Source organism: Balaenoptera borealis, assembly GCF_965194805.1.
Source record: "Balaenoptera borealis genome assembly, chromosome: 1".
Lineage (NCBI taxonomy): Eukaryota > Metazoa > Chordata > Mammalia > Artiodactyla > Balaenopteridae > Balaenoptera > Balaenoptera borealis.
The window spans coordinates 79,034,410-79,059,341 of record NC_138860.1 but is presented as its reverse complement, the minus strand read 5'-3'; the positions used below and the strand labels follow the sequence as shown (position 1 = coordinate 79,059,341).

The 24,932-nt window shown below is 37.3% G+C and overlaps 1 protein-coding gene across 1 annotated transcript; it reads left to right on the top strand.

The window, feature by feature from the left end:
- Window positions 1-274: 274 nt before the first annotated feature.
- Window positions 275-19,806, top strand: LOC309618650 (myeloid cell nuclear differentiation antigen-like). Its single transcript, XM_082372758.1, is given in 5 exon segments — window positions 275-3,373; window positions 3,375-3,527; window positions 4,450-4,581; window positions 6,641-7,141; window positions 8,537-19,806. Coding segments are annotated over 5 exon segments (1,194 nt in total). The 5' UTR covers window positions 275-3,217; the 3' UTR covers window positions 8,789-19,806.
- The last annotated feature ends 5,126 nt before the right edge of the window (window positions 19,807-24,932 follow it).

The following is a 24,932-nucleotide window of genomic DNA, read 5'->3' as shown; positions in this document are numbered from 1 at the left end:
TTCTATGTTTCCTTCTTTTTCTTTGTCTATTTATACATCTAACTTCTCCTTAAGAATAAGTAACTTGGGTTTCCCTGGTGGCGCAGAGGTTAAGAATCTGCCCACCAATGCAGGGGACACAGGTTCGAGCCCTGGTCCAGGAAGATCCCACATGCCACAGAGCAACTAATTCCATGTGCCACAACTACTGAGCCTGTGCTCTAGAGCCCAGAGCCCACAAGCCACAACTATTGAAGCCCGTGCGCCTAGAGCCCGTGCTCCGCAACAAGAGAAACCACACACCGTAACGAAGAGTAGCCCCCACTTGCCACAACTAGAGAAAGCCTGCACAGTAACGAAGACCCAGTGCAGCCAAAAATAAATAAATAAATAAATAAAATTTATTTTTAAAAAAAAGAACAAGTAACTTAGTGGACACTCATATAATCATTTCTCCCTACCATCATGTCAACATGTTGACCTACTTCCTGTTTTGTTTCTCTCCAGACAAGACTGCATTTATTTTTAAAACATTAAAATACTTAATATCTTGTTCCATTTTGCTTTTTAGCCTGCAGCATTTTTTACCCCATTTCTTTACTTTCTTGTTTAATACTATTCCCAAAAGAGTGCTTGGTAGGTGTCTTTGTGTTGCAAATCTTCTGGTTAATTGTGTTGGTCATTTTCAGAGGATCATCTATAGACCATCACATTTAAAGAGCTGTTTTAGCTAAATATAAGATTCCTGTTTCAAAATTATTTTTCCTTCAATTTATGCTAGCAACACCTCTCTGAAACCCTTGAGGTCACCAGGGTTTGGAGTTCAGAACTCGAGTGACTTAAGAAAGACTATTTAAGGCACACACCATATGTAGTGTATTCCATACATGGCTCAGTCAGGTCTAAGTCCTGCCTCTCATCTCAAATGCACTACTATTTCAGGAGGAACACATATGAACATTCACACTAAAGTGGAATTTTTAAAAGATATTACACAGACTCCTGCCATCTCACATCAGGTAATTTTCTAATAAATTTTGTCCCCAGATTTACACATACAATTTTGGTTTCACGTTTTTGGGAGGTTTCAAAAGTACAGATATGGATTGGTTACAGACATTATACTCCATGCAGTTTTGCTGCCGAGAATCTAATTTTGAACCTTTGTGAGTGATCTACACTTTTTCTCTGGAAGCTGTCAAATTGATCTTGTTTCTGGATATTTTTCAGTTTCTCTGTGGCATGTCTTGGTGTGGATTTTTTCCTTCACTCTCTTATTCAATATTCTATTGGCCTGATCAATCAGAAGATGTTCATGTTATTTTAATTCCAAGAAGTTTATCCCATTATTTCTTCAAATACTTCCTAATTTTCTTTTTAGTTTTCTGCAACTAATAACATGGGGATTTCAACCTGTATTCCGACATGTTTTACATTTTCTTTTCTATTTTCTATTTCTTAATCTCAACCTATCTCCTGTGGGAGAGTTTTCAATCTAATCTTACAAATCAATCTTTTATATTCTAATTGTATTCATTGAACTATATAGCCAAACTCTTATGTTCCAGGAGCCAAATCTCCTGAACTCTGAAGTCTGAAGTCTTAACACTCATATTCTATTTCCTGAGTCAATGTGTTGGGGGAAGGTATTGGAGAAAAAAATGATAGAAGTGTCATTTTTCACAAATAGTGATTCTCATAAGCTGTATTATATCAGAGTTTAGGACACTATATGTAAAATATCCCATGTAAGGGTTTCCATATGATTGGATTCAGGCTGAGTACCTCTGCATATTGTATAAGTTGGGAGACTTTTAAATTTGAATAGTTTCATGAAGACCATGTACTCCCTAGATCTACTTTTCAAAAAAAAAAACATCGGAAATATATTTCATGAGAGGGTCTGGAACAGCAAGATATGCTATAAAGTTCTGGAGCTTAAATATGAAAAATAGAAAGTGGGAAAAGTAAGAAAGAGTCAGATTTTTCAAGGCCTTCCTAGCTAGGCTAAGGATAAGGAATTGTTCATAAAGAAAATGGGGAACTATTTAAGGATTTCAAGTGGGGTAGAAATGTAGTTTATAGAGATAACTTTATCTATGAAAATAACTTATTAGAGAGATTAAGTCTGGAAGAAAGAAATTCAAGCCAACTATTAAATAACCCCAGACAATAAATGCTGTGATTCTGCATTAGAGAGCAGGTAAAAGTCCAGCAAGTCATACAGAGTGAAGTAAGTCAGAAAGAACAAAAAACAAATATTGTATATTAACGCATATATGTGGAATCTAAAAAAATGATACTGATGAACCTGTTTGCAGGGCAGGAATAGAGACACACGTAGAGAATGGATGTGTGGACACAGTGGGGGGAAAGGGGGGTGGGAAGAATTGGGAGATTGGGATTGACATATATACAATACCATGTGTAAAACAGATAACTAATGGGAACCTGTTGTATAGCGCAGGGGCTCAGCTTGTGTTCTGTGGTGACCCAGAAGGGTGGGATGGGGGTGGGGGGGTCCAAGAGGGAGGGGATATATATATACATATAGCTGATTCACTTCGTTTTACAGCAGAAACTAACACAACATTGTAAAGCAACTATACCCCAATTTAAAAAAAGTCCAGCAAAGGGACAGTGATATGGGCACAAAGGACGTGGTCCAAGCCCCAAGGAGAGATGATGCTAATGAGAACGGACTAAAGGAAGAGCAAAGTGGACAAAGGCAGGTACCCAGCATGCAACTGTAGTGCTGTGGCAGAAGGATATTTATATAAGGTGAGAAGCTGCAGCCTATTTTGCACATCAGTCACTTCAGTCACAGTGGGTGTGGGAGGAGTCAGGACCCAACCACAGACCTTCACAGCCAGGATCTAGCCCTAATGAAGGATGGGAGGAGCACCACGGACTTTGACACTATACAGCCCATATTTTAAACACTGTAAAAATGTCCTGTTTCCAGGCATCCTTCTACCATACCCACCCCTGATCCAACTCAACTAGCATCATTAATAAGGAAAAAAAAGTTAACTCTTCCTAAAGCAGCAGCTCTCAGCACATTTTCCAAATGACACACTTAGTAGTGAAGAGTACCTCTTTGTCACATACACCCAAGGGCAGCACTTTCACATGGCCCGCTCACTCACATAGACACAACCAGTCTTTTAAATTGTCTGTATAAATGTGTCACATTGTATGTTATTTTTCTCTTGTAGGGTCATCCATAACTTGAGACATGGTAAATGAATACAAGAAAGTTGTTCTGGTGAAAGGATTACAGAACATGAATGATTATCAGTTTAGCATGATTAAGTCTTTACTGGCCCAGGATTTAAAACTGACTAGAAAAAAGCAAGATAAATACAACAAAATTCAGATTGCTGATGTGATGGGAAAAAAAATTCCCAGGTGCTACCTCTGTCAACAAACTAATAGATGTGTTAGAAGACATAGAAACATTTAAAGACCTTGTAAAAGAACTTAGAAAGGAGAAGCTAAAAGGTAATAAAGAAGATCCCACCCACACTCGCTCTTCTCTGGCCCTCCCCAATCTTAACTAGGACACCACCTTAGTCATAGTTAATATATTCTTTTCCCAATTTATGACTCATAGTTAATATATTCTTTTCCCAATTTATGACTCATTGGCCATGAAAGTGTTAGTACTGCAGCAGCCAACAGGTTTGACAACTTAGGGCAACCCCTTTCCTATAAAGGAAAGTGGCTGTATGTTGGAGGTTGTATTTAGGGTAAGGATAAAGAATGAAAGAAAGAGGAAATGGATGAGAAGCTGAAACTTGCAGTACATTAGAAATGTTAGAAAATGACGAAATAGTAATTTAAGATTTGTGATTTATTTAAAAAACATTTACCTTTAACCAATTAATGAGTCTGTTCTATTAAGACTATTTGCTCCATGGTTATTACTCCTTCTAGTAATGAAGATGGAGCAGTACTTAACATAAAAAACTACCTCTCCGAGATGTGAAGAACTTTTGTAAAATCACCAGGCAAAATCAAAATTTTTAAAAATCCAAAGACCAATATCACCATTTTGTCATCTCATCAATTTGTATCATAGTTCCTTTCACTGGCTTCTGTAATTTTAACAGATCTTCTAAATAACATGAGTAAGCAGTCAGCATCATGGAAACCTTGGGTTTTATTAAAGGACATGATAGGAGAACAGGGTAGAGAAAGGGTTAAACTGAGGTACATGGGAATCCAGAGGACAGAAGGAACACTGCACAGGGAGTCAGTACAAAAAGGACTGAGGAAGCAGGAGACAGTCTCCCTGCCTGTGTTATTACTATTGGTCCCCTTGCAGCCAGAATGGCTAATGCAGTAGAGGTAGACAAAAGCACACCTAGACCCACAAGCAGGAGCTGAGGGGAAATAACACTGAAACTGCTTCAGCTCTCTTCAAACAGCTCCTCTGGGTTTATTGAGTCTCTGTTTTTATATCAGTTGCAAACTAAGACAAAAAAGGAAAAATTCAGTAAAAAGAGAAATCAGAAAGAAACAAGCTCTGCTACACCGGCACCTACCACAAGTAGTGCTCTGACACCTAGAAGAGTAGGGAAGAATCCTATGGTTCAGGTAAGCTTGTAGTTCCACAGAAGGAACTCTGCTAAGGCACTTGGTTCTTTATTAATATTCCAACAGATCAGATTTACCAAATTGAGGAATTATGGATCATCTTTTTGCCAGGAAAAGAGTGAGGCACAATAAAAATATAGTAAAAATTTAAGTGACATAGATATGGTAACATCATCCTCATTATAAAGATGATATTAACTGTTAGATTGAAAACACATCTTGCTCGTGCTTACATAAACCTAGATTTTCTAATTCTAAGAACAGTGCTCTTCCCATTATGACACAGAGGTGATTGGAGTAGTAACATGTCTGTGTGAATCAACCATCCCTTTTTTAATGCAACTATATGCCCATTCTTACCTACCGGCCGTCTCTTTTTATATATATATATATATAAATTTATTTATTTTATTTTTGGCTGCGTTGGGTCTTCGTTGCTGCACGCAGGCTTTCTCTAGTTGCAGCGAGCAGGGGCTACTCTTCATTGCGGTACATGGTCTTCTTTTTGCAGTAGCTTCTCTCCTTGCGGAGCACAGGCTTTAGGTGCAGGGGTTTCAGTAGTTGTGGTTCTCAGGTTCTAGAGTGCAAGCTCAGTAGGTGCACAAGCTTAGTTGCTCTGCTGTATGTGGGATCTTCCCAGGGCTCGAACCTGTGTCCCCTGCATTGGCAGGCAGATTCCTAACCATTGCGCCACCAGGGAAGTCCCCGGCCATCTCTTTTGGTGGTGGGTTGGAACTACTTGAAGTTTTCAAAGACATCATATTTCATATAAATAGAACCTACTACAATGTAATGAAAATATGTTCTGCTTCTTTTAATACTGAAAACCATTAACAGAGAAATTAAACTACTTTCAGAAAAGAAAAAAAAACAAACTGAAGAAGAGACTGGAACAAAAAGGAATAAGGCATCTCAGGAGCAGATTCAGTCTCTGTACCCTTCAGTAACCAACACACCCACAACCGTGGGCCTTCCTCCACCTCCCCAGGCCTGATCATCAGCTCCATCTTCCACTCACTTCCTGAGGTACACATTTCCTGTTTCTCTTTTCCAAGTTTTCCTCAAGTCAGTAACAGGTGCATTTCACAGTGACTATTGTTAGTCTGTATATAACTATTGTTATTGACAAACTTGCTTTGGCAAAGGTGTTTCCTTTGTCATGGTAAATTGGTCACATTGATGAGAAGCCATATCCAGGTAAAGTCCAATCATTTACAGGTGATCACCATGTGTAATACCCCAGGTCAGACCACTCTGAGAACTTCTGGTCTGTGGAGGTAGATAGCTTGACTCCATCTTTCATGAATACATGACACCCCCCTCCCCACCCCGCTTGCCTCCCATACTTCCTATTACAGATCAGGCAACTTTCCCATTATGAAAGTATTCTGCTGCAACTCAATCAAATCAGGCCACTGTGGAGAGAGGAGATTAGAGGTAAACAAACCTGTCCTCTGTTTTTCTGTTAACATCCAAACCACTGAGAAATACTGTGGATACACTGAAGAGGACATGGTTCTAATCAGATATCTTTTATTTGAGCCAGTTTAGAACAGGGAATTCTGAGCCACTGCATGTCTTTCTCACTACTTGTAGCAGACTATTATTCTTTGGAAGAGGCAATATTTTGAATCCTCACAATGGCCCCGGGTACTCTAGTGATACTTGAAAACCCTTAATGTTTGTGGTTTGTGGTAGGCACCGTTCTCTGTTTGCAATGCTATCTTAGTTATTTTTTCACTCTTTTTATTTTCTTTAGTCGTTTAAGTGAGTAGAGGACATATTTGAATTTATTATTATATTTTAATCTATCCCTCAAATGTTTCATGACAATGTTCTCATCCTCCATGGCTCTGTGTTGCTCTTGCTGAGGATCATGCTTTAATTCAGAAAGATTATTCTGTTTATAATGGATAGTCTAACTTCTATTCCTGTTGTCTGCTACCTTATACTAAGCTTTACCAGTTCATTACTGTTTCCTTTCCATTAAGCACTTCCTTTCTAGCCTGACTCCAGGTCCAAATATTTAGGAAGGTTGTGTGGCCCAATGTTATGACTGAGGTTTCACTCAGAGAAAGAGACTTCGTGTTCCCTGCTCAAACTTGTAAGTTTATTTTCCTGTTTCTGTCCAATACAGAACCAGAAAACGCAGGTCCAAAGTAAAGTAGCTGCCAGGAGAAGTGTCCTGCAAAAGGGCCCAATGACAGTGATGGTACTGAAAGCAGCAGAGCCATTTGAATATGAGTCACCAGGAGGGGGGAAAAACACAATGTTTCATGCTACAGTGGTTACTGCAAGTCAGTTTTTCCAAGTGAAGGTTTTTAACACCAACCTTAAAGAGAAATTCACAAAGCAGAAGGTCATTACCATATCAGATTACTTTGAATGCAGAGGAATCCTGGAGATAAACAAAGCATCGTCTGTGTCTGAAGTTGGTCTTGATCAAAAGTCTGAAGTTCCAAACAGCATTGTCAAAAGAGCAAAAGAAACTCCCAAGATAGATAGTCTTCGCAAGCAAGCGTCGGGAACATTTATGTATGGGTTGTTTGTGTTATATCAGGTAATCTCTTAAAATTGTTTTTCATTTTCTCGATCAGTGCCTGAAATTGAATGTCTTCATTTGCCAAGCTCTGCTTACTGACTGAATATTGGAACTCAGTTCTCAGTTCTCTTTCTTGACTAGAGATAGGTGGTCAAGTCTGCCACATAACAGGAAATGGGATTGGGTGGCGTGTTAGCATTCTTCTACCCAAGATACCTCCAAGCAAGTCCTTGAAAAGATTCACCAAGAAACCTTGTCATTTCTCCAGTTATAATTACCTGGTCTCAGACACCATGAACAAGGACTGTGCAGGGTATAAATCAATATGCACATTCTAATAATTTTATCTCAGAACTCCACTGCAAATTCATCACTTTCTTTTTACTTTGAAGAATGGATTGCCTTACTCAGATTGAATTCTGGTTGCGACATGCATCCAGAGTAATAAAGAGATTGGCTTGTATTCTCCTGAATGCATATACATTCAACAGTTAGGCAAATGATATAACAATTCAGTGCTGTCTCCTCTAGATTATTCATTCATTTAATCAGTTATTCATGAACAACTAATTGAAGAAATATTGTATTGCATGGTATTTGGAAAATTGGTAATCTAATTCCCTTATTTATCAAAAACAAAGGCGTAGAGAGTTTTACTGATATGTCAATTTCCAAATTCAGGGTACTAAAGAGTATGATATCTTAAATCCCCCCTAAAATTTACAGACGTCTATGAACTCACCTTACATCTTACATAATTAACTGCTTCATAAACCTGTATAAGTGTCTCCTAAGATAGCCCCTTAATTTACCTCCATTACTTTCTTACACTATCTTTGAGACCATGCCTACAAATGCAATTATAGAATTGATGAGTCATAGCTTACATGAGTGATACATATAGAGTGTGAACTGTGAAACCTACATCAATGGAAATAAAATATTGGAGAAGAGTGAGTAAATGGAGAAGGTAGAGAAAAAAATTAGTGAGTTACCAGAACCTAACCTGTTATATAGATTTTTTATAATCTATTAAGTGAAAAGTTATAGTCGATGTTCATTCATTTCTGCATAAGGAGAGGAGCCACAAATATTCATCAGGGATTTCTGATTCCCCTGATTCCAGTTGTTTTAAGGAAACAAAGCTGCCCTTAAGGTGGAAGCAGTAGAAAATAGGAAGAAAATTCACTGTTCTAGAATTGCCAGATAGAAAACATCTAGAAAAAGAAAGAAAAAATAAAAAATCAAGATAATAAAAGGAAAGTTCTCAGAGAAGACCTTTCCAAAGCCGTATGCATATCTGTGCCTATAACTGCTTTTTTATATCTTGTGTTTATTGTGTCACAAGGGTCTTTCTCATACATATGGAGGTTACTATATTTTCAGGCCCTGAATATTAAATTTCTGCTGAAGAAAAAAGTAAATAAGAAGAACATAATCTATGAAATACAGGATAATACAGGAAAGATGGATGCTGTCGGGAATGGAAAATGGCACAATATCAAGTGTGAGGAAGGAGACAAACTTCGACTTTTCTGCTTTCAACTGAGAACAATTGACCAGAAAGTGAAACTCACATGTGGAAATCACAGCTTCATCCAGGTGGGAACTGGATGGAGAAACATTAGTTTTCCAGAAAGGCAAATAATTTTGTCTGGGTTTTGAGAGCACCAGTTTCTATATTCTTACATATAGAGTCTAGCAGATGGGAGGAAAACACAATGCTCTTGTGTTCGTTTGTAAGTGGAGGATTTTTTAAAGGATGCGAGGAAATGACGTTCATATAGATTTCAAAAGGATTTGATACTAGTGCTAAATAATAAAATATTTGAAGACATTAGGAGGGCAGGGGAATAATTTCACATAGTGGTCAAGAGCAAGGCTTTGAATGGGACTGACCTGATTTGAATCCTGGCTTCAGCACTCACTAGTTGCCTGGTATTGGAGAAACAGGTTAATTGGTCCTCCAAAAGAGTCAAAGTCTCTATCTCATAGGGTTGGTTAAAAGCTAAGTGAGACAATACATATACATTATCTCACTGTCCAACACAAAGTGAGAAATTAATCTGCATTAGCTACTATTTTTTCTCAGCAAAGTAAAGACATTGGAAAGAGTTCTAAGCCAAGAAAATGACACATGCATGTCCTCAAAAGTGTAAAACAGCATAATGAGTTCTGAAATTCAGTAGATGTGAAAGATTATGAGAGATGAGACTATGGGAGACTATTAAGACATGAAGTGTGGGTGAAGGGAGAAAAATGAGCAGCACTTAATGTCAACTGCTAGGATCTCATTGTGTCTTATCTCTCCTTCAAGGTCATCAAGACTAAGAAGATAGGAAGGACCAACCAGTTTTCATTTAATTCTGAAAGTTGAAGAGGAGAGCCTCCCCCTTTAAATCTTCAGGTGGCTTTAATACTGATACTCTTAAAGTTGAGACTTATATTTAAACAATAGATTCAGTAGACATAACCCAGCACATTAAGAGATTTTTATACCTGAGCTGTGGATTAGGTTACTGTTACTTTCTTTTATAAAATTTACTTATTATCTAAAATGTTCATCATGTAAAAAAATAAAATTTTCTTTTTTAAAGGTCATCGTTCTCCAAAAGTACTGGATATGGTCTCTTTATTGCAGAAGTGAGCCGCTTGCGGGTAGTTGATTTGTGCACTATGAGCCATACAGGGTGGGGCACACAGAGCCTCATCAACATTAAGGTCTATATTCTGAATGTGATTTCCAAAGGACAAGGCCCTAACCAGGGCCAGCCTAAGGTGATGCAGTTTGGTCCCACAGCCCTGTGTTCAAATCTATAAACCCTGTGCCCTGGGGCAAGGTTTATTTGGTCCACACAAAGAGTTATTTTCTGCAACTAAATCCCCCAGAAGGGGAACATTTGTGTAATTGGTTTCTCCGGAGGAGGCACCATTGGTGATTGACACAAAGATACCAATACTTGCAAGAAGCTTCCTTATCCCTAGCTGGTGTGGAATATCTAGTCCCATTTCTCTGATTTGTAGGTACACTCATTATTAGTTTTCCAACTCTATCTAATTATTCTCACATCTTAAATATGTGGATTTCAGACCCCACATAGGGACATGCAATGAGCAAAAAGTAATGAATAGTGAATTAAATCTATTCTAAGTGACAGTAAATATCACCTAAAAAATTAAATATCTAACATCAATATTTAAAATATAACTATCGACTTCTGTTTCTGGTGATTGCAGAGAAGCTTACCACCATAAGCAGCAATATTACTCAATAAAATAACATGAGGTGAGAGTTTTCAGTCTTCAAACAACCGGTGGCACAAGAATAAAATCCCTGAGAGAAGGAAAACTCAGAACATAAGCTTTATAATTGCCCAAGATCTCTACCTTGGAAGATTTCCTGATTGCAGGCCAGTGAGCAGGTGTCAAAGTAGAGCATGACAGTCACACCAGGTGAAGGGGTAAATATTAGTTTTCATGGTACCTAACTAGCTGGAATCTGGAGAGAAGGGAGCTATACAGAGGGCTCATTGACTGAGTCCTGGGTTGCACATAAAGAGGGTGAGATAAAATGAGGTCCACCACGGAGCAGCCCCTAGGAGTTTGAGAACAGAACAGAAGAACAAGAGAGCAAAGAGTGCAGGCAACGTTGAATGCTGCCAAAATAGAGACACATATTTAGCACCTGGGCATCAAACTAACAAAATTGAGAAGTTGTTAATTAGGAGTGAACTTTATACAGTAGACTAGCAACTACTCTAGAACCTTCCTAACAAAGCCTAAAACCAAGCCTCAGCCTACTTCAGGAAAAAGATAGTATCTGAGTTGTTGGTTTTTTCCAGCTTTGTTGAGATATAATTGACATATAGCATTGTGTTATATATGAGTTATGTACAATGGGATTATCTGATACCATTGTATCTTGAGAAATGATCACCATAATAAGATTAGCTAACACTTTCATCACATCACATAATTACCTTTTTTTGGTGATGATATTTAAGAGACACTCTCTTAAAAACTTTCAAGTATATAATATAGTATTGTTAACTATAGTCACCATGCAATACATTAGATCTCCAGAATTTATTCCTCTTATACCTGGAATGTCATACCCTTTGACTAACATTTTCCCATTTTTCCCAAGCCCTTGTCCATGACAGCTACCAATCTATATCCTGTGAGTTTGTTTATTTTAGATTCCACCTTTAAGTGAGATCATACAGTGTTTGTCTTTCTCTGTCTGACTTATTTCACTAAGCATAATCCCGTTAAAGTCCATCCACCTTGTCACAAATGGCAGGATTTTCTTCTTTCTCATTTCATGACTGAATAATATTTCATTGTGTGTGTGTGTGTGTGTGTACATACCCATATATGGATGGGCAATTGTATTGCTTCAACCCTTTCGACTACAGGGAATAATAATGTAATGAACATAGGAGTGCAGATATATCTTTGAGACAGTGATTTCACTTCCTTCAGATATATACCCAGAAGTAGGATTGCTGGATCATACTGTACTTTTATTTTTAATTTTTTGAGAAACATCCATACTGTTTTCCAAAGTGGCTGAAGTAATTTAAGTTCCTACTAACAGTACACTTTTCTCCAAATACTCCCAGCACTTATCTCTTGTCTTTTTTTAAACTTACTTTTATTGAAGTCAGGGAGAGTGATTCCTTCAGCCCTGTTCTTCTTTCTCAAGATTGTTTCAGCTATTCAGGGTCTTTTTTGTTTCCATACAAATTTTAAAACTTTTTGTTCTAGTTCTGTGAAAAATGTCGCTGGTATTTTGATAGGGATTGCATAGAATCTGTAGATTACCTTGGGTAGTATGGTCATTTTAACAATATTGATTCTTCCAATCCAAGAATACAGTATCTCTTTCCATCTCTTTGTGTCACCTTCAATTTCTTTCATCAGTGTCTTATAGTTATCAGAGTACCAGTCTTTTGCCTCCTTAGGTAGGTTTATTCTTAGTTATTTTATTCTTTTTGATGCAATGGTAAATGAGATTGTTTCCTTAATTTCTCTTTCTGATATTTTGTTCTTAGTGTAGAGAAATGCAACATATCTGTGTATATTAATTTCATATCCTGCAACTTTACCAAATTCACTGATGAGCTCTAGTAGTTTTCTGGTAGTGTCCTTAGGATTTTCTATATACAGTACCATGTCATCTGCAAACAGTGACAGTTTTACTTCTTTTTTTTTTTTTTCCAGTTTGGATTCCCTTTATTTCTTTTTCTTCTCTGATTGCTGTGGCTAGGACTTCCAAAACTATGTTGAATAAAAGTGGTGAAAGTGGGCATCCTTTTCTTGTTCCTGATCTTAGAGAAAATGCTTTCAGCTTTTCACCACTGAGTATGATGTTAGCTGTCAGTTTGTCATATATGGCCTTTATTATGTTAAGTTATATTCCCTCTATACCCACCTTCTGGAGAGTTTTTATTATATATGGATGTTGAATTTTATCAAAAGCTTTTTCTGCATCTATTGAGATGATAATATGGTTTTTATTCTTCAGTATGTTAATGTAGTGTATCACATTGATTTGTGGATATTGAAAAATCCTTGCATCCTTGGGATAAATCCCACTTGATCATGGTATATGATCCTTTTAATGTATTGTTGAATTTGGTTTGCTATTATTTTGTTGAGAATTTTTTCATCTATGTTCATCAGTGATATTGGCCTGTAATTTTCTTTTTTTATGATATCTTTGCCTGGTTTTGGTATCAGGGTGATGCTGGCCTCATAGAATGAGTTTGGAAATGTTCCTTCATCTGCAATTTTTTGGATTAGCTTCATAAAGATAGGTGTTAACTCTTCTCTAAATGTTTGTTAGAATTTGCCTGTGAAGCCTTCTGGCCCTGGACTTTTGTTTGTTAGGAGTTTTTAAATTACTGATTTAATTTCATTACTGTAAATTAGTCTGTTCATCCTATACTATAAAGGTAGAGTAATCAAAACAGTATGGTACTTGCACAAAAACAGACACATAGATCAATGGAACAGGATAGAGACCCCAGAAATAAACCCACACAAATTTAGTCAATTAATCTATAACAAAGGAGGAAAGAATATACAATGGAGAAAAGACAGTCTCTTCAATAAGTGGTTCTGGGAAAACTGGACATCTACATGTAAAAGAATGAAATTAGAATATTCTTTAACACAGTATACAAAAAAATTCAAAATGAATTAAAGACCTAAATGTAAGACTGGATACTATAAAACTCCTAGAAGAAAACATAGGCAGAACAATCTTTGGCTTAAATCACAGGAATAGTTTTGTGGTTCTGTCTCCTAAAATAAAGGAAATAAAAGCAAAAATAAACAGATGAAACCTAATTAAACTTAAAGGCTTTTGCACAGCAAAGGAAACCATCAAAAAAACAAATGGACAGCCTACTGAATAGGAGGAAATATTTGCAAGTGATATGACAAATAAGGGATTAGTATCCAATGTATATAAACAGCTCATACAACTCAACATCAAAAAAACCCAAACAACCCAATTTAAAAAATTTTAAATGGGCAGAAGAACTGAAAGACATTTTTCTAAAGAGGAAATGCAGATGGCCAACAAGCACATGAGAAGATACTCAACATCACTAATGATCAGGGAAATGCAAAACCACAAGATATCACCTCACACATGTCAGAATGGCTATCGTCAAAAAGAACACAAATAACAAATGTTGGAGAAGATGTGGAGAAAAGGGAGCCCTTATACACTGTTGGTGGAAATGTAAATTGATACAGCCACTGTGGAAACGGTATGGAGGTTTCTCAAAAAAAAACCAAAAATAGAACTATCATATGACCCAGAAATTCCAATCCTGGGTACATATCCAAAAACAAAAACAAAAACACTAATTCAAAAAGATACACGAACTCCAACGCTCATAGCAGTATTATTTACAATAGCCAAGACATGGAAACAACCTAAATGTCCATCAACAGATGAATGGATAAAGAAGATATGGTACATATATAAAATGGAATACTACCCAGCCATAAAAAAGATGAATTTTTGCCATTTGCAGCAACATGGATGCTTTTTTTCTTGTGGTTTTACAGGATCTCCTCCTGCCACTGCCACTCTGAGAACAGTGAAGGAGGGAGAAGTAGCTGGATGACTCACCTTTTAATTTGAGCCCAATTTAAGGAACTTTGGTTTTTACTGAACCACATTTAAGTTCACTGGATAAGAAAGTTTTAATGTGGGAACTTCTTTCAGCTATGAATTTGTTATGAAAGACTAAATGAAAGTATGCCTGCTACCATTCTTCATTTTGAATAAAATATTCACAGGAGGAAATTGTGCAGTTTCCTGACTGCACAAAAGCTACAAGCATTTTTGGGCAGAATTTCAAAATCACCTTATAACTTCAAAACCTCTCTCCCTGAGAGGAAAGAAATTGAGGGAGGAAATTATCTCATGGCACAGCATGACATAGCCAGCACTAGTCAGCTTTTTAAATGATTTAAACTAACACCATTTTTCACTGTAATCCTTCCAAATACATTATTTTCTCAGTCTTTTTCAAGATTACAGCATTCTGCATTTTAGTCTCCAGAGATTTTTACTAATTTATATTTCTCCTCTTACAAGACAGTGATTTCTGCATTTCTAAAATATTTCAAGATCAAGACTACTGTGGAGGTTCATTCCACAACCTCCACAGTAGTCTTGAGTTTGGTTTCAGCACCAAAAAGCAAAACAAACAAAAAAAAGACTATTGTGGAAGAAGTCTAGTGAGGTTAACCTGTGGGGATTTCTGTAGTGAAGATCTGGGCACCTAATTAGTAATCACATGTTCACAAGGGCATTTTTTCTTAGTAAAATTTTTTTTTCTTGTTTTTCTTTTGCTCCATTTTCTTTAATCCATATTATTGTGCTTGAACCTCAAAATTGTGTCTCATTTCATCTTCTACAAAAAATAACTCCAATTATGACTTAATCAAAGGCATATTGAAAATTAACTACACTTTAATCTTTTGCTTCTACAGGGGATACTTGGTGAATTTGACACTATTTCTTGCCTCAAGAAATTTTCTGTCTTTTGTTTTCCTGGGAGGGAGTAGGGAGAGAAATATGAATCATCCATAAGAATACAGGTGACGACAGCAATGGGTTCATTGTCTGCCAATTGAGTCTCTTTCACACTTCTTCCCTTTGCTTACTACTCAAAGTTTCTTCAATACACTGTGTTTCCTTCTGCTTCAGGATTTTCACAAACCAAACTTGGTCAAACCTTTTCATTGTTTGAGTTCCAATTTAATGTCTCCTCCTCAGGAAATCCTCCTTTAGATCTCCTTTGGCTAGAAGTCTTCTCGGTGTTTACTTGTATAGGATCTTATTTATTTTTCTTTTGTACAAATTGCAACTACTGTAATTAATATGTGTCATTTCACACACACTGTAAGTCACAAGAGTAGAGCTATAGAGGAACTTAATTGACTTGTGCACAGGGCTGGTGGTAATTTTGTGCAATTATGTATAATTACTGCCACCTTGAGCCCAACTCTAAGAGCTACACCTCCTCACTTCAAATAGCTGAGGAAAATACAATGCAAGACAGACACAATCCCTTATCTAAAGTTCCTTAGACACCACATAACAGTTTATAACTGTATAGCACTATGTGCGTACATCATCACTTACATGGTTCCCTTTGGCCTTCATAGAAAACATGTTAGAGAAGCCATGTGTTTTTTCATTGTATTTTTTTAAAAATTGTGTTAACTGGCTTATAACAAGTTTTATGTGTACAACATTATGTTTCTACTCCTTTACATGCTACAGCCTGCTTACCGCCAAAAATTTAGTTTCCATCCATCACCATACTGTTGGTATAATTGATCCCTTTTAACCATTTCACCCTTCCACACCATTCCTCTCTGGTAACCACTATTCTATTCTCTATATCTATGTGTTTGTTTTTGTTTGGTTTGGGTTATTCATTTATTTTGGTTTTTTGTTTGTTTGTTTTTTATATTCCACATATGAATGAGATCATACAGTATTTGTCTTTCTCTGTCTGACTTATTTCACTTAGCGTAATACCCTCAAGGTCCATCCACATTATTGCAAATGGCAAGACTTCATCTTTTTTATAACTGGGTAGAATTCCATTGTGTATGTGTGTGTGTGTGTGTGTGTGTGTGTGTGTGTGTGTGTGTGTATACATATGTATATATACCACATCTCTTGTTATCCATTCATCCCTTTATGGGCACTTAGGTTGTGTTCACATCTTGGCTATTGTAAATAATGCTGTGAAGAAAATGCAGATGCATGTATCTTTTGAAAATAGTGCTTTTGTGTTCTTTGGATAAATACTCTGAAATGGAATAGCTGGATCATATGATAGTTCTATTCTTAATTTTTTGAGGACTCTCCATACTGTTTTCCACAGTGGCTGCACCAATTTACATTCCCACCAACAGTGTACGAGTGTTCCCTTTTCTCCACATCCTTGCCAACACTTGTTATTTCTTGCCTTTTTGATAATAGCCATTCTGACAGGTGTGTGGAGATATCTCATTGTGGTTTTAATTGCATCTCCCTCATGATTAGTGATGTTGAGCATCTTTTCATGTGTACTTTGGCCATCTGTATGTCTTCTTTGGAAAAATGTCTATTCAGCTCCTCCTCTCAGTTTTTTAATTGAGCTGTTTTTTGTTGTTGAGTTGTATGATTTCTTTATATTTTTTATTTTTTATTTTTTTAATATTTGCATGAAAAATAACTATTTTCTAAGACAAAAATCTTTAGTGGCATTGTTTTACATTTTTGCAAATGTCTTCCAACGTCTGGCTTGATAGAAGACAGCTGAATCCTCGTATCTGCTTCTGTGTTCAGTCTCTTGCCACGTGTTGTGCTGGTTGAAGTATGAGACGAAAATCCAGCTACACATAGATGACAAGGGTGAAAAGGGGAGGACCCTCTGAAAGTGCCAGGGAGACTGCCAAGGGACCCTCAAACCACACTTTGAGAACCACCATTTGACACTTCACTGGGCTGTTGAGGAGGCTATGGATTATATTAGTGAAGGGTAGCCAGGGTTGGGGGAACAACCTCCACCAGAACCACATGGCTGGAAAGGTAGGGAAGGAACAGTTTTCCAGCAGAGTGGGACGCTGTTCTGGAAGGAGAGAGGGATGCGGAGCAGACAAGATACACAGACAAGTCTGTGAGGTCTCCTCCTGCAGGGCTTGGCACGCATTCATACAGTGTATTTCCTGCTGCTCAGGCTCTTGGTTTGCTTGAAACAAGAGATCCAGCCAGAAGTGTCCTGAGGTAAGAGGGGGAGGGCTCCTGAAGTGTCCCTGGGGCCTGGGGACAGGACACAGCTGGGTCTGGGATCGTGCACCATTGAGGACTCTATTTCTCCGTCCCCACACCTCTCCTTCCTGCTCCTTCCTCACTGCAGGCCATTTCCCTCCATTTCCACAGGCTGAGAATAGTTCTGCCAGCAGTGCCAAGTCTGCATGTTCCATGCCAGCAACCCAGAGAAAGATGAACCTCATCTACCTTAGTTCCAGTCACACGTTTCTTGGGAAGAAATCTGACTTGTCTAGTTGGGGTCCAGAGGCCACCCCTGGACCCATCAGCTGTTGCCATGGCCTAAGATCACGTGGTTCACACAGGGCAACTCCCGTTGTTAAAATGTGGATGGTGGGGCTAGGGGAGATGGGCACTTTCTGAAAAAAGAAGGTTGGGAGCAGAGTCTGGCAGACTGTCATCATAATGCACAGAAATCTCTTGCATTCCTATACACTAATGATGAAAAATCTGAAAGAGAAATTAAGGAAACACTCCCATTTATCATTGCAACAAAAAGAATAAAATACCTAGGGATAAACCTACCTAGGGAGAAAAAAGACCTGTATGCAGAAAACTATAAGACACTGATGAAAGAAATTAAAGATGATATAAACAGATAGAGAGATATACCATGTTCTTGGATGGGAAGAATCAACATTGTGAAAATGACTATACTACCCAAAGCAATCTACAGATTCAATGCAATCCGTATCAAACCACCAATGGCATTTTTCACAGAACTAGAACAAAATTTCACAATTTGTTTGGAAATACAAAAGACCCCGAATAGCCAAAGCAATCTTGAGAAAGAAAAATGGAGCTGGAGGAATCAGGCTCCCTGACTTCAGACTATACTACAAAGCTACAGTAATCAAGACAGTATGGTACTTACACAGAAAGAGAAATATAGATCAAGGGAACAGGTTAGAAAGCCCAGAGATAAACCAATGCACATATGGACAACTTATCTTTGATAAAGGAGGCAAGAATATGCAATGGAAAAAAGACAGCCTCTTCAATAAATGGTGCTGGAAAACTGGACAGCTACATGTAAAAGAATGAAATTAGAACACTTCCCAACACCATACATAAAAATAAACTCAAAATGGATTAAAGACCTAAATATAAGCCCAGACAGTATAAAACTCTTAGAGGAAAACATAGGAAGAACATCCTTTGACATAAATCACAGAGAGATCCTTTATGACCCAGCTCCTAGAGAAAAGGAAATAAAAACAAAAATAAACAAATGAGACCTTTTTAAACTTAAAAGCCTTTGCACAGCAAAGGAAACCATAAACAAGACATAAAGACAACCCTCAGAATGGGAGAAAATATTTGCAAATGAAGCAACTGACAAAGGATTTATCTACAAAAAATACAAGCAGCTCATGCAGCTCAATATCAAAAAAACAAACAACCCAATCCAGAAATGGGCAGATGATCTAAATAGACATATCGCCAAAGAAGATATACAGATTTCCAACAAACCCATGAAAGGATGGTCAACTTCACTAATCATTAGAGAATTGTAAATCAAAACTACAATGAGGTATCACCTCACACTGGTCAGAATGGCCATCAACAAAAAATCTACAAACAATAAATGCTGGAGAGGATGTGGAGAAAAGGGAGCCCTCTTGTACTGTTGGTGGGAATGTAAATTGGTACAGCTACTATGGGGAACAGTATGGAGGTTCCTTCAAAAACTACAAATAGAACTACCATACGACCCAGCAATCCCACTACTGGACATATACCGTGAGAAAACCATAATTCAAAAAGAGACATGTACCACAATGTTCACTGCAGCACTATTTACAATAGCTAGAACCTGGAAGCAACCTAAGTGTCCATCATCAGATGAATGGATAAAGAAGATGTGGCACATATATACAATGGAATATTACTCAGCCATAAAAAGAAACAAAATTGAGTTATTTGTAGTGAGGTGGATGGACCTAGAGTCTGTCATACAGAGTGAAGTAAGTCAAAAAAAGAAAAACAAATACCATATGCTAGCACATATATATGGAATCTTAAAAAAAAAAAAAAACTAACACACCATTGTAAAACAATTATACTCCAATAAAGATGTTAAGAATAATATATAGTTCTGATCAACCTGGGGGCAGGACAGGAATAAAGACACCGACGTAGAGAATGGACTTGAGGACAATGGGAGGGGGAAGGGTAAGCTGGGAGGAAGTGAGAGAGTAGCACTGACATATCTACACTACGAAATAGCTAGTGGCAAGCAGCTGCATCGCACAGGGAGATCAGCTCGGTGCTTTGTGACCACCTAGAGCAGTGGGATAGGGAGGGTGGGAGGGAAGTGCAAGAGGGAGGTGATAAGGGGTTATATGTATGCATACAGCTGATTCAGTTTGTTATGATGCAGAAACTAACACAACATTGTAAAGCAATTATACTCCAATAAAGATGTTAAAGAATATTTTTATATAGAAAAAACTAAAATAAATTAACCTCCCCAACCTCAAGAGTTGTAGAGTGGATGTTCTAAAACTGAAATACATTAAAAGTGTTTTTATTTTCAAGATGCTGTCGCAATCCTGTTTCAAGTTCCCTTTATCCTTGTAGCTTCTGAAAAATGGATTACTTCATATGCACATAATGTTTGCCTTCTAGGTTATTTTTATATTTATATTCATGATCTTTATTCTAAGTGCCTCTTGTTATAAATACAAAATTACTACAGTTGAGTGATAAACTAGATTGACTTGGGAGTCCAATAAGTAGGGCGGGGTGAAAGAACTGTGCTTAAAAGAAGAAAATAGAAGACAGAGTTAGTATGAGGTGACTTATTAGAAGGGAGAAATAATAATATAGTTTGACTCTGAGCCTCTGGGAACTAGCCCTGTGTGACTCCTTCTGGTCTAGGGTAGCACCAAGAGCCCTGGCGAGGGAAGCTGCTGACTCTGCCTCCAGGAGCTTAAGGCTAAACTCTTCTGTCCTAGCTTTAGTGCAGAGGAACTGATAGGGAGAATCTTTCCTCCTGAATAATTCAAGCCTTGAATTATTAACCTTGGATAAAAGTTAAAATTAACCTTGGATAAGAAAGCCATGGTCTTTACCCTAGTTTTGAGCTTTCAATTTATATATATATATTCACTGAGCCCATTAAATTAAGCCTAAAATACTATCAATCTTCTAGGTTACTGATCAGTTAACTAGAATTGTAAACAATCCAATTGTTCCTCACTTGGGGAATGAACTAACAAACTCTGGTGGGTCCACACATTGAATTCTACACAGCAATATAAAGAATAAACTGATACACACAACTATGTGAATGAATCCTAAACCACAATACTAAGTGCCAGAAGCCAGACTCAAATTGCTATATATATTTAAATTTCCATTTTAGGAAACTCTGGAAAAGAGAAAAGTTTAAATTAAGAAACTATATTAGTGGCTGCCGGGAGCTTGGATTGGAGGAAGAATTAACAATAAAGTGGCATGAAGGAAATTCTTGTTATGATGGAATTGTTCTAATTATTCAGAACGTGATCTTGCCTTTCTGTCCCTTATTTTTCTCATCAGGAGGGTAAAAAGAACACCGTCAAGCCTCTAGAGCTATTATAAGATTAAGTGACACAAAATAATTGCAGAACACCAGATACAAAATATGCAATCAAGAAATACACTGTAAGGGAATTATATTCAATATCCTGTAATAAAATAAAATGGAAAAGAATATGAAAAAGAATATATTTATATGTATAACTGAATCACTTTTCTGTACAGCAGAAATAATACATTATAATATTACAAGGTTGTAAATCAACTATATTTCTATAAAATAAAAAAAATACACTGTAAAATCAGTGTTAGATATCTATTTTCTGCCATTGTACCCTAAAGTAAATGAATTATTCTTCAGTGTTTGCCTAATGCAAGTCTTTGCCTGGAGCAACTTTCTCATAGGATTCAAATATATGAGGACCAGGAAATATATCTGGAGAGCTACTGACCTGTTGGTACCTGAGTAAATAAGTGGAGCCAGCTATTTCACGTCAGACAGGGCTGGAATTACTTCCCACATATACTAGTGACTTCATGCAAATCACCAGAAGTTACTTTATATGGTACACAAATTACCCAATTATGGCCCCTCCAGGAGACCCATTCTGAAAAAATACCGTTTTGGACTAAAGCAACTCCACCCTAGGATAAGGGTTGGCAATTGAAGCATAGACTGGATTTCAGCTGGTCTGGCTCCCTCTTGGGTTTCTTTGAACAGGTCACAGCTTGTCCAACCTGTCATTCTTTTTTTTTAAATAAAAGACAATTTTATTTTCTTTAACACAACTCCATAGAAAAAGTGGGCACCATGGTCTAAATAAGACTCATTTGAGCAAAAATCAATGAAACTAAAAGCTGGTTCTTTGAGAAGATAAACAAAACTGATAAAACATTAGCCAGACTCATCAAGAGAAAAAGGGAGAAGACTCAAATCAATAGAATTAGAAACGAAAAAGGAGAAGTAACCACTGACACTGCAGAAATACAAACGATCATGAGAGATTACTACAAGCAACTCTATGCCAATAAAATGGACAACCTGGAAGAAATGGACAGATTCTTAGAAATGCACAACCTGCCGAGACTGAACCAGGAAGAAATAGAAAATATGAACAGACCAATCACAAGCACTGAAATTGAAACTGTGATTAAAGACCTTCCAACAAACAAAAGCCCAGGACCAGATGGCTTCACAGGTGAATTCTATAAAACATTTAGAGAAGAGCTAACACCTATCCTTCTCAAACTCTTCCAAAATATTGCAGAGGGAGGAACACTCCCAAACTCATTCTACGAGGCCACCATCACCCTGATACCAAAACCAGACAAACATGTCACAAAGAAAGAAAACTACAGGCCAATATCACTGATGAACACAGATGCAAAAATCCTCAACAAAATACTAGCAAACAGAATCCAACAGCACATTAAAAGGATCATACACCATGATCAAGTGGGGTTTATCCCAGGAATGCAAGGATTCTTCAATATACGGAAATCAATCAACGTGATACACCATATTAACAAACTGAAGGAGAAAAATCATATGATCATCTCAATAGATGCAGAGAAAGCTTTCGACAAAATTCAACACCCATTTATGATAAAAGCCCTGCAGAAAGTAGGCATAGAGGGAACTTTCCTCAACATAATAAAGGCCATATATGACAAACCCACAGCCAACATTGTCCTCAATGGTGAAAAACTGAAACCATTTCCACTAAGATCAGGAACAAGACAAGGTTGCCCACTCTCACCAGTATTATTCAACATAGTTTTGGAAGTGTTAGCCACAGCAATCAGAGAAGAAAAAGAAATAAAAGGAATCCAAATTGGAAAAGAAGAAGTAAAGCTGTCACTGTTTGCAGATGACATGATACTATACACAGAGAATCCTAAAGATGCTACCAGAAAACTACTAGAGCTAGTCAATGAATTTGGTAAAGTAGCAGGATACAAAATTAATGCACAGAAATCTCTTGCATTTCTATACACTAATGACAAAAAATCTGAAAGTGAAATTAAGAAAACACTCCCGTTTACCATTGCAACAAAAAGAATAAAATATCTAGGAATAAACCTACCTAAGGAGACAAAAGACCTGTATGCAGAAAATTATAAGACACTGATGAAAGAAATTAAAGATGATACAAATAGATGGAGAGATATACCATGTTCTTGGATTGGAAGAATCAACATTGTGAAAATGACTCTACTACCCAAAGCAATCTACAGATTCAATGCAATCCCTATCAAACTACCACTGGCATTTTTCACAGAACTAGAACAAAAAATTTCACAATTTGTATGTAAACACAAAAGACCCTGAATAGCCAAAGCAATCTTGAGAATGAAAAATGGAGCTGGGGGAATCAGGCTCCCTGACTTCAGACTATATTACAAAGCTACAGTAATCAAGACAGTTTGGTACTGGCACAAAAACAGAAATATTGATCAGTGGAACAGGATAGAAAGCCCAGAGATAAACCCACGCACATATGGTCACCTTATCTTTGATAAAGGAGGCAAGCATATACAGTGGAGAAAAGACAGCCTCTTCAATAAGTGGTGCTGGGAAAATTGGACAGATATATGTAAAAGTATGAAATTAGAACACTCCCTGACACCATGCACAAAAATAAACTCAAAATGAATTAAAGACCTAAGTGTAAGGCCAGACACTATCAAACTCTTAGAGGAAAACATAGGCAGAACACTCCATGACATACATCACAGCAAGATTCTTTTTGACCCAGCTCCTAGAGAAATGGAAATAAGAACACAAATAAACAAATGGGACCTAATGAAACTTAAAAGCTTTTGCACAGTAAAGGAAACCATAAACAAGACCAAAAGACAACCCTCAGAATGGGAGAAAATATTTGCAAATGAAGCAACTGACAAAGGATTAATCTTCAAGATTTACAAGCAGCTCATGCAGCTCAATAACAAAAAAATGAACAACCCAATCCAAAAATGGGCAGAAGACCTAAATAGACATTTCTCCAAAGAAGATATACAGATTGCCAACAGACACATGAAAGAATGCTCAACATCATTAATCATTAGAGAAATGCAAATCAAAACTACAATGAGGTATCACCTCACACCAGTCAGAATGGCCATCAACAAAAAATCTACAAACAATAAATGCTGGAGAGGATGTGGAGAAAAGGGAGCCCTCTTGTACTGTTAGTGGGAATGTAAATTGGTACAGCTACTATGGGGAACAGTATGGAGGTTCCTTAAAAAACTACAAATAGAACTACCATACGACCCAGCAATCCCACTACTGGGCATATACCCTGAGAAAAACATAGTTCAAATAGAGTCATGTACCAAAATGTTCATTGCAGCTCTATTTACAATAGCCAGGACATGGAAGCAACCTAAGTGTCCATCGACAGATGAATGGATAAAGAAGATGTGGCACATATATACAATGGAATATTACTCAGCCATAAAAAGAAATGAAATGGAGGTATTTGTAATGAGGTGGATGGAGTTAGAGTCTGTCATACAGAGTGAAGTAAGTCAGAAAGAGAAAAACAAATACAGTATGCTAACACATATATATGGAATCTAAGGAAAAAAAAAACAAAAAACAAAAAAAAAGGCCATGAAGAACCTAGTGGCAAGACGGGAATAAAGACACAGACCTACTAGAGAATGGACTTGAGGATATGGGGAGGGGGAGGGGTGAGATGTGACAGGGTGAGAGAGTGTCATGGACATATATACACTACCAAATGTAAAATAGATAGCTAGTGGGAAGCAGCCGCATAGCACAGGGAGATCAGCTCGGTGCTTTGTGACCACCTAGAGGGGTGGGATGGGGAGGGTGGGAGGGAGGGAGATGCAAGAGGGAAGAGATATGGGAACATATGTATATGTATAACTGATTCACTCTGTTATAAAGCT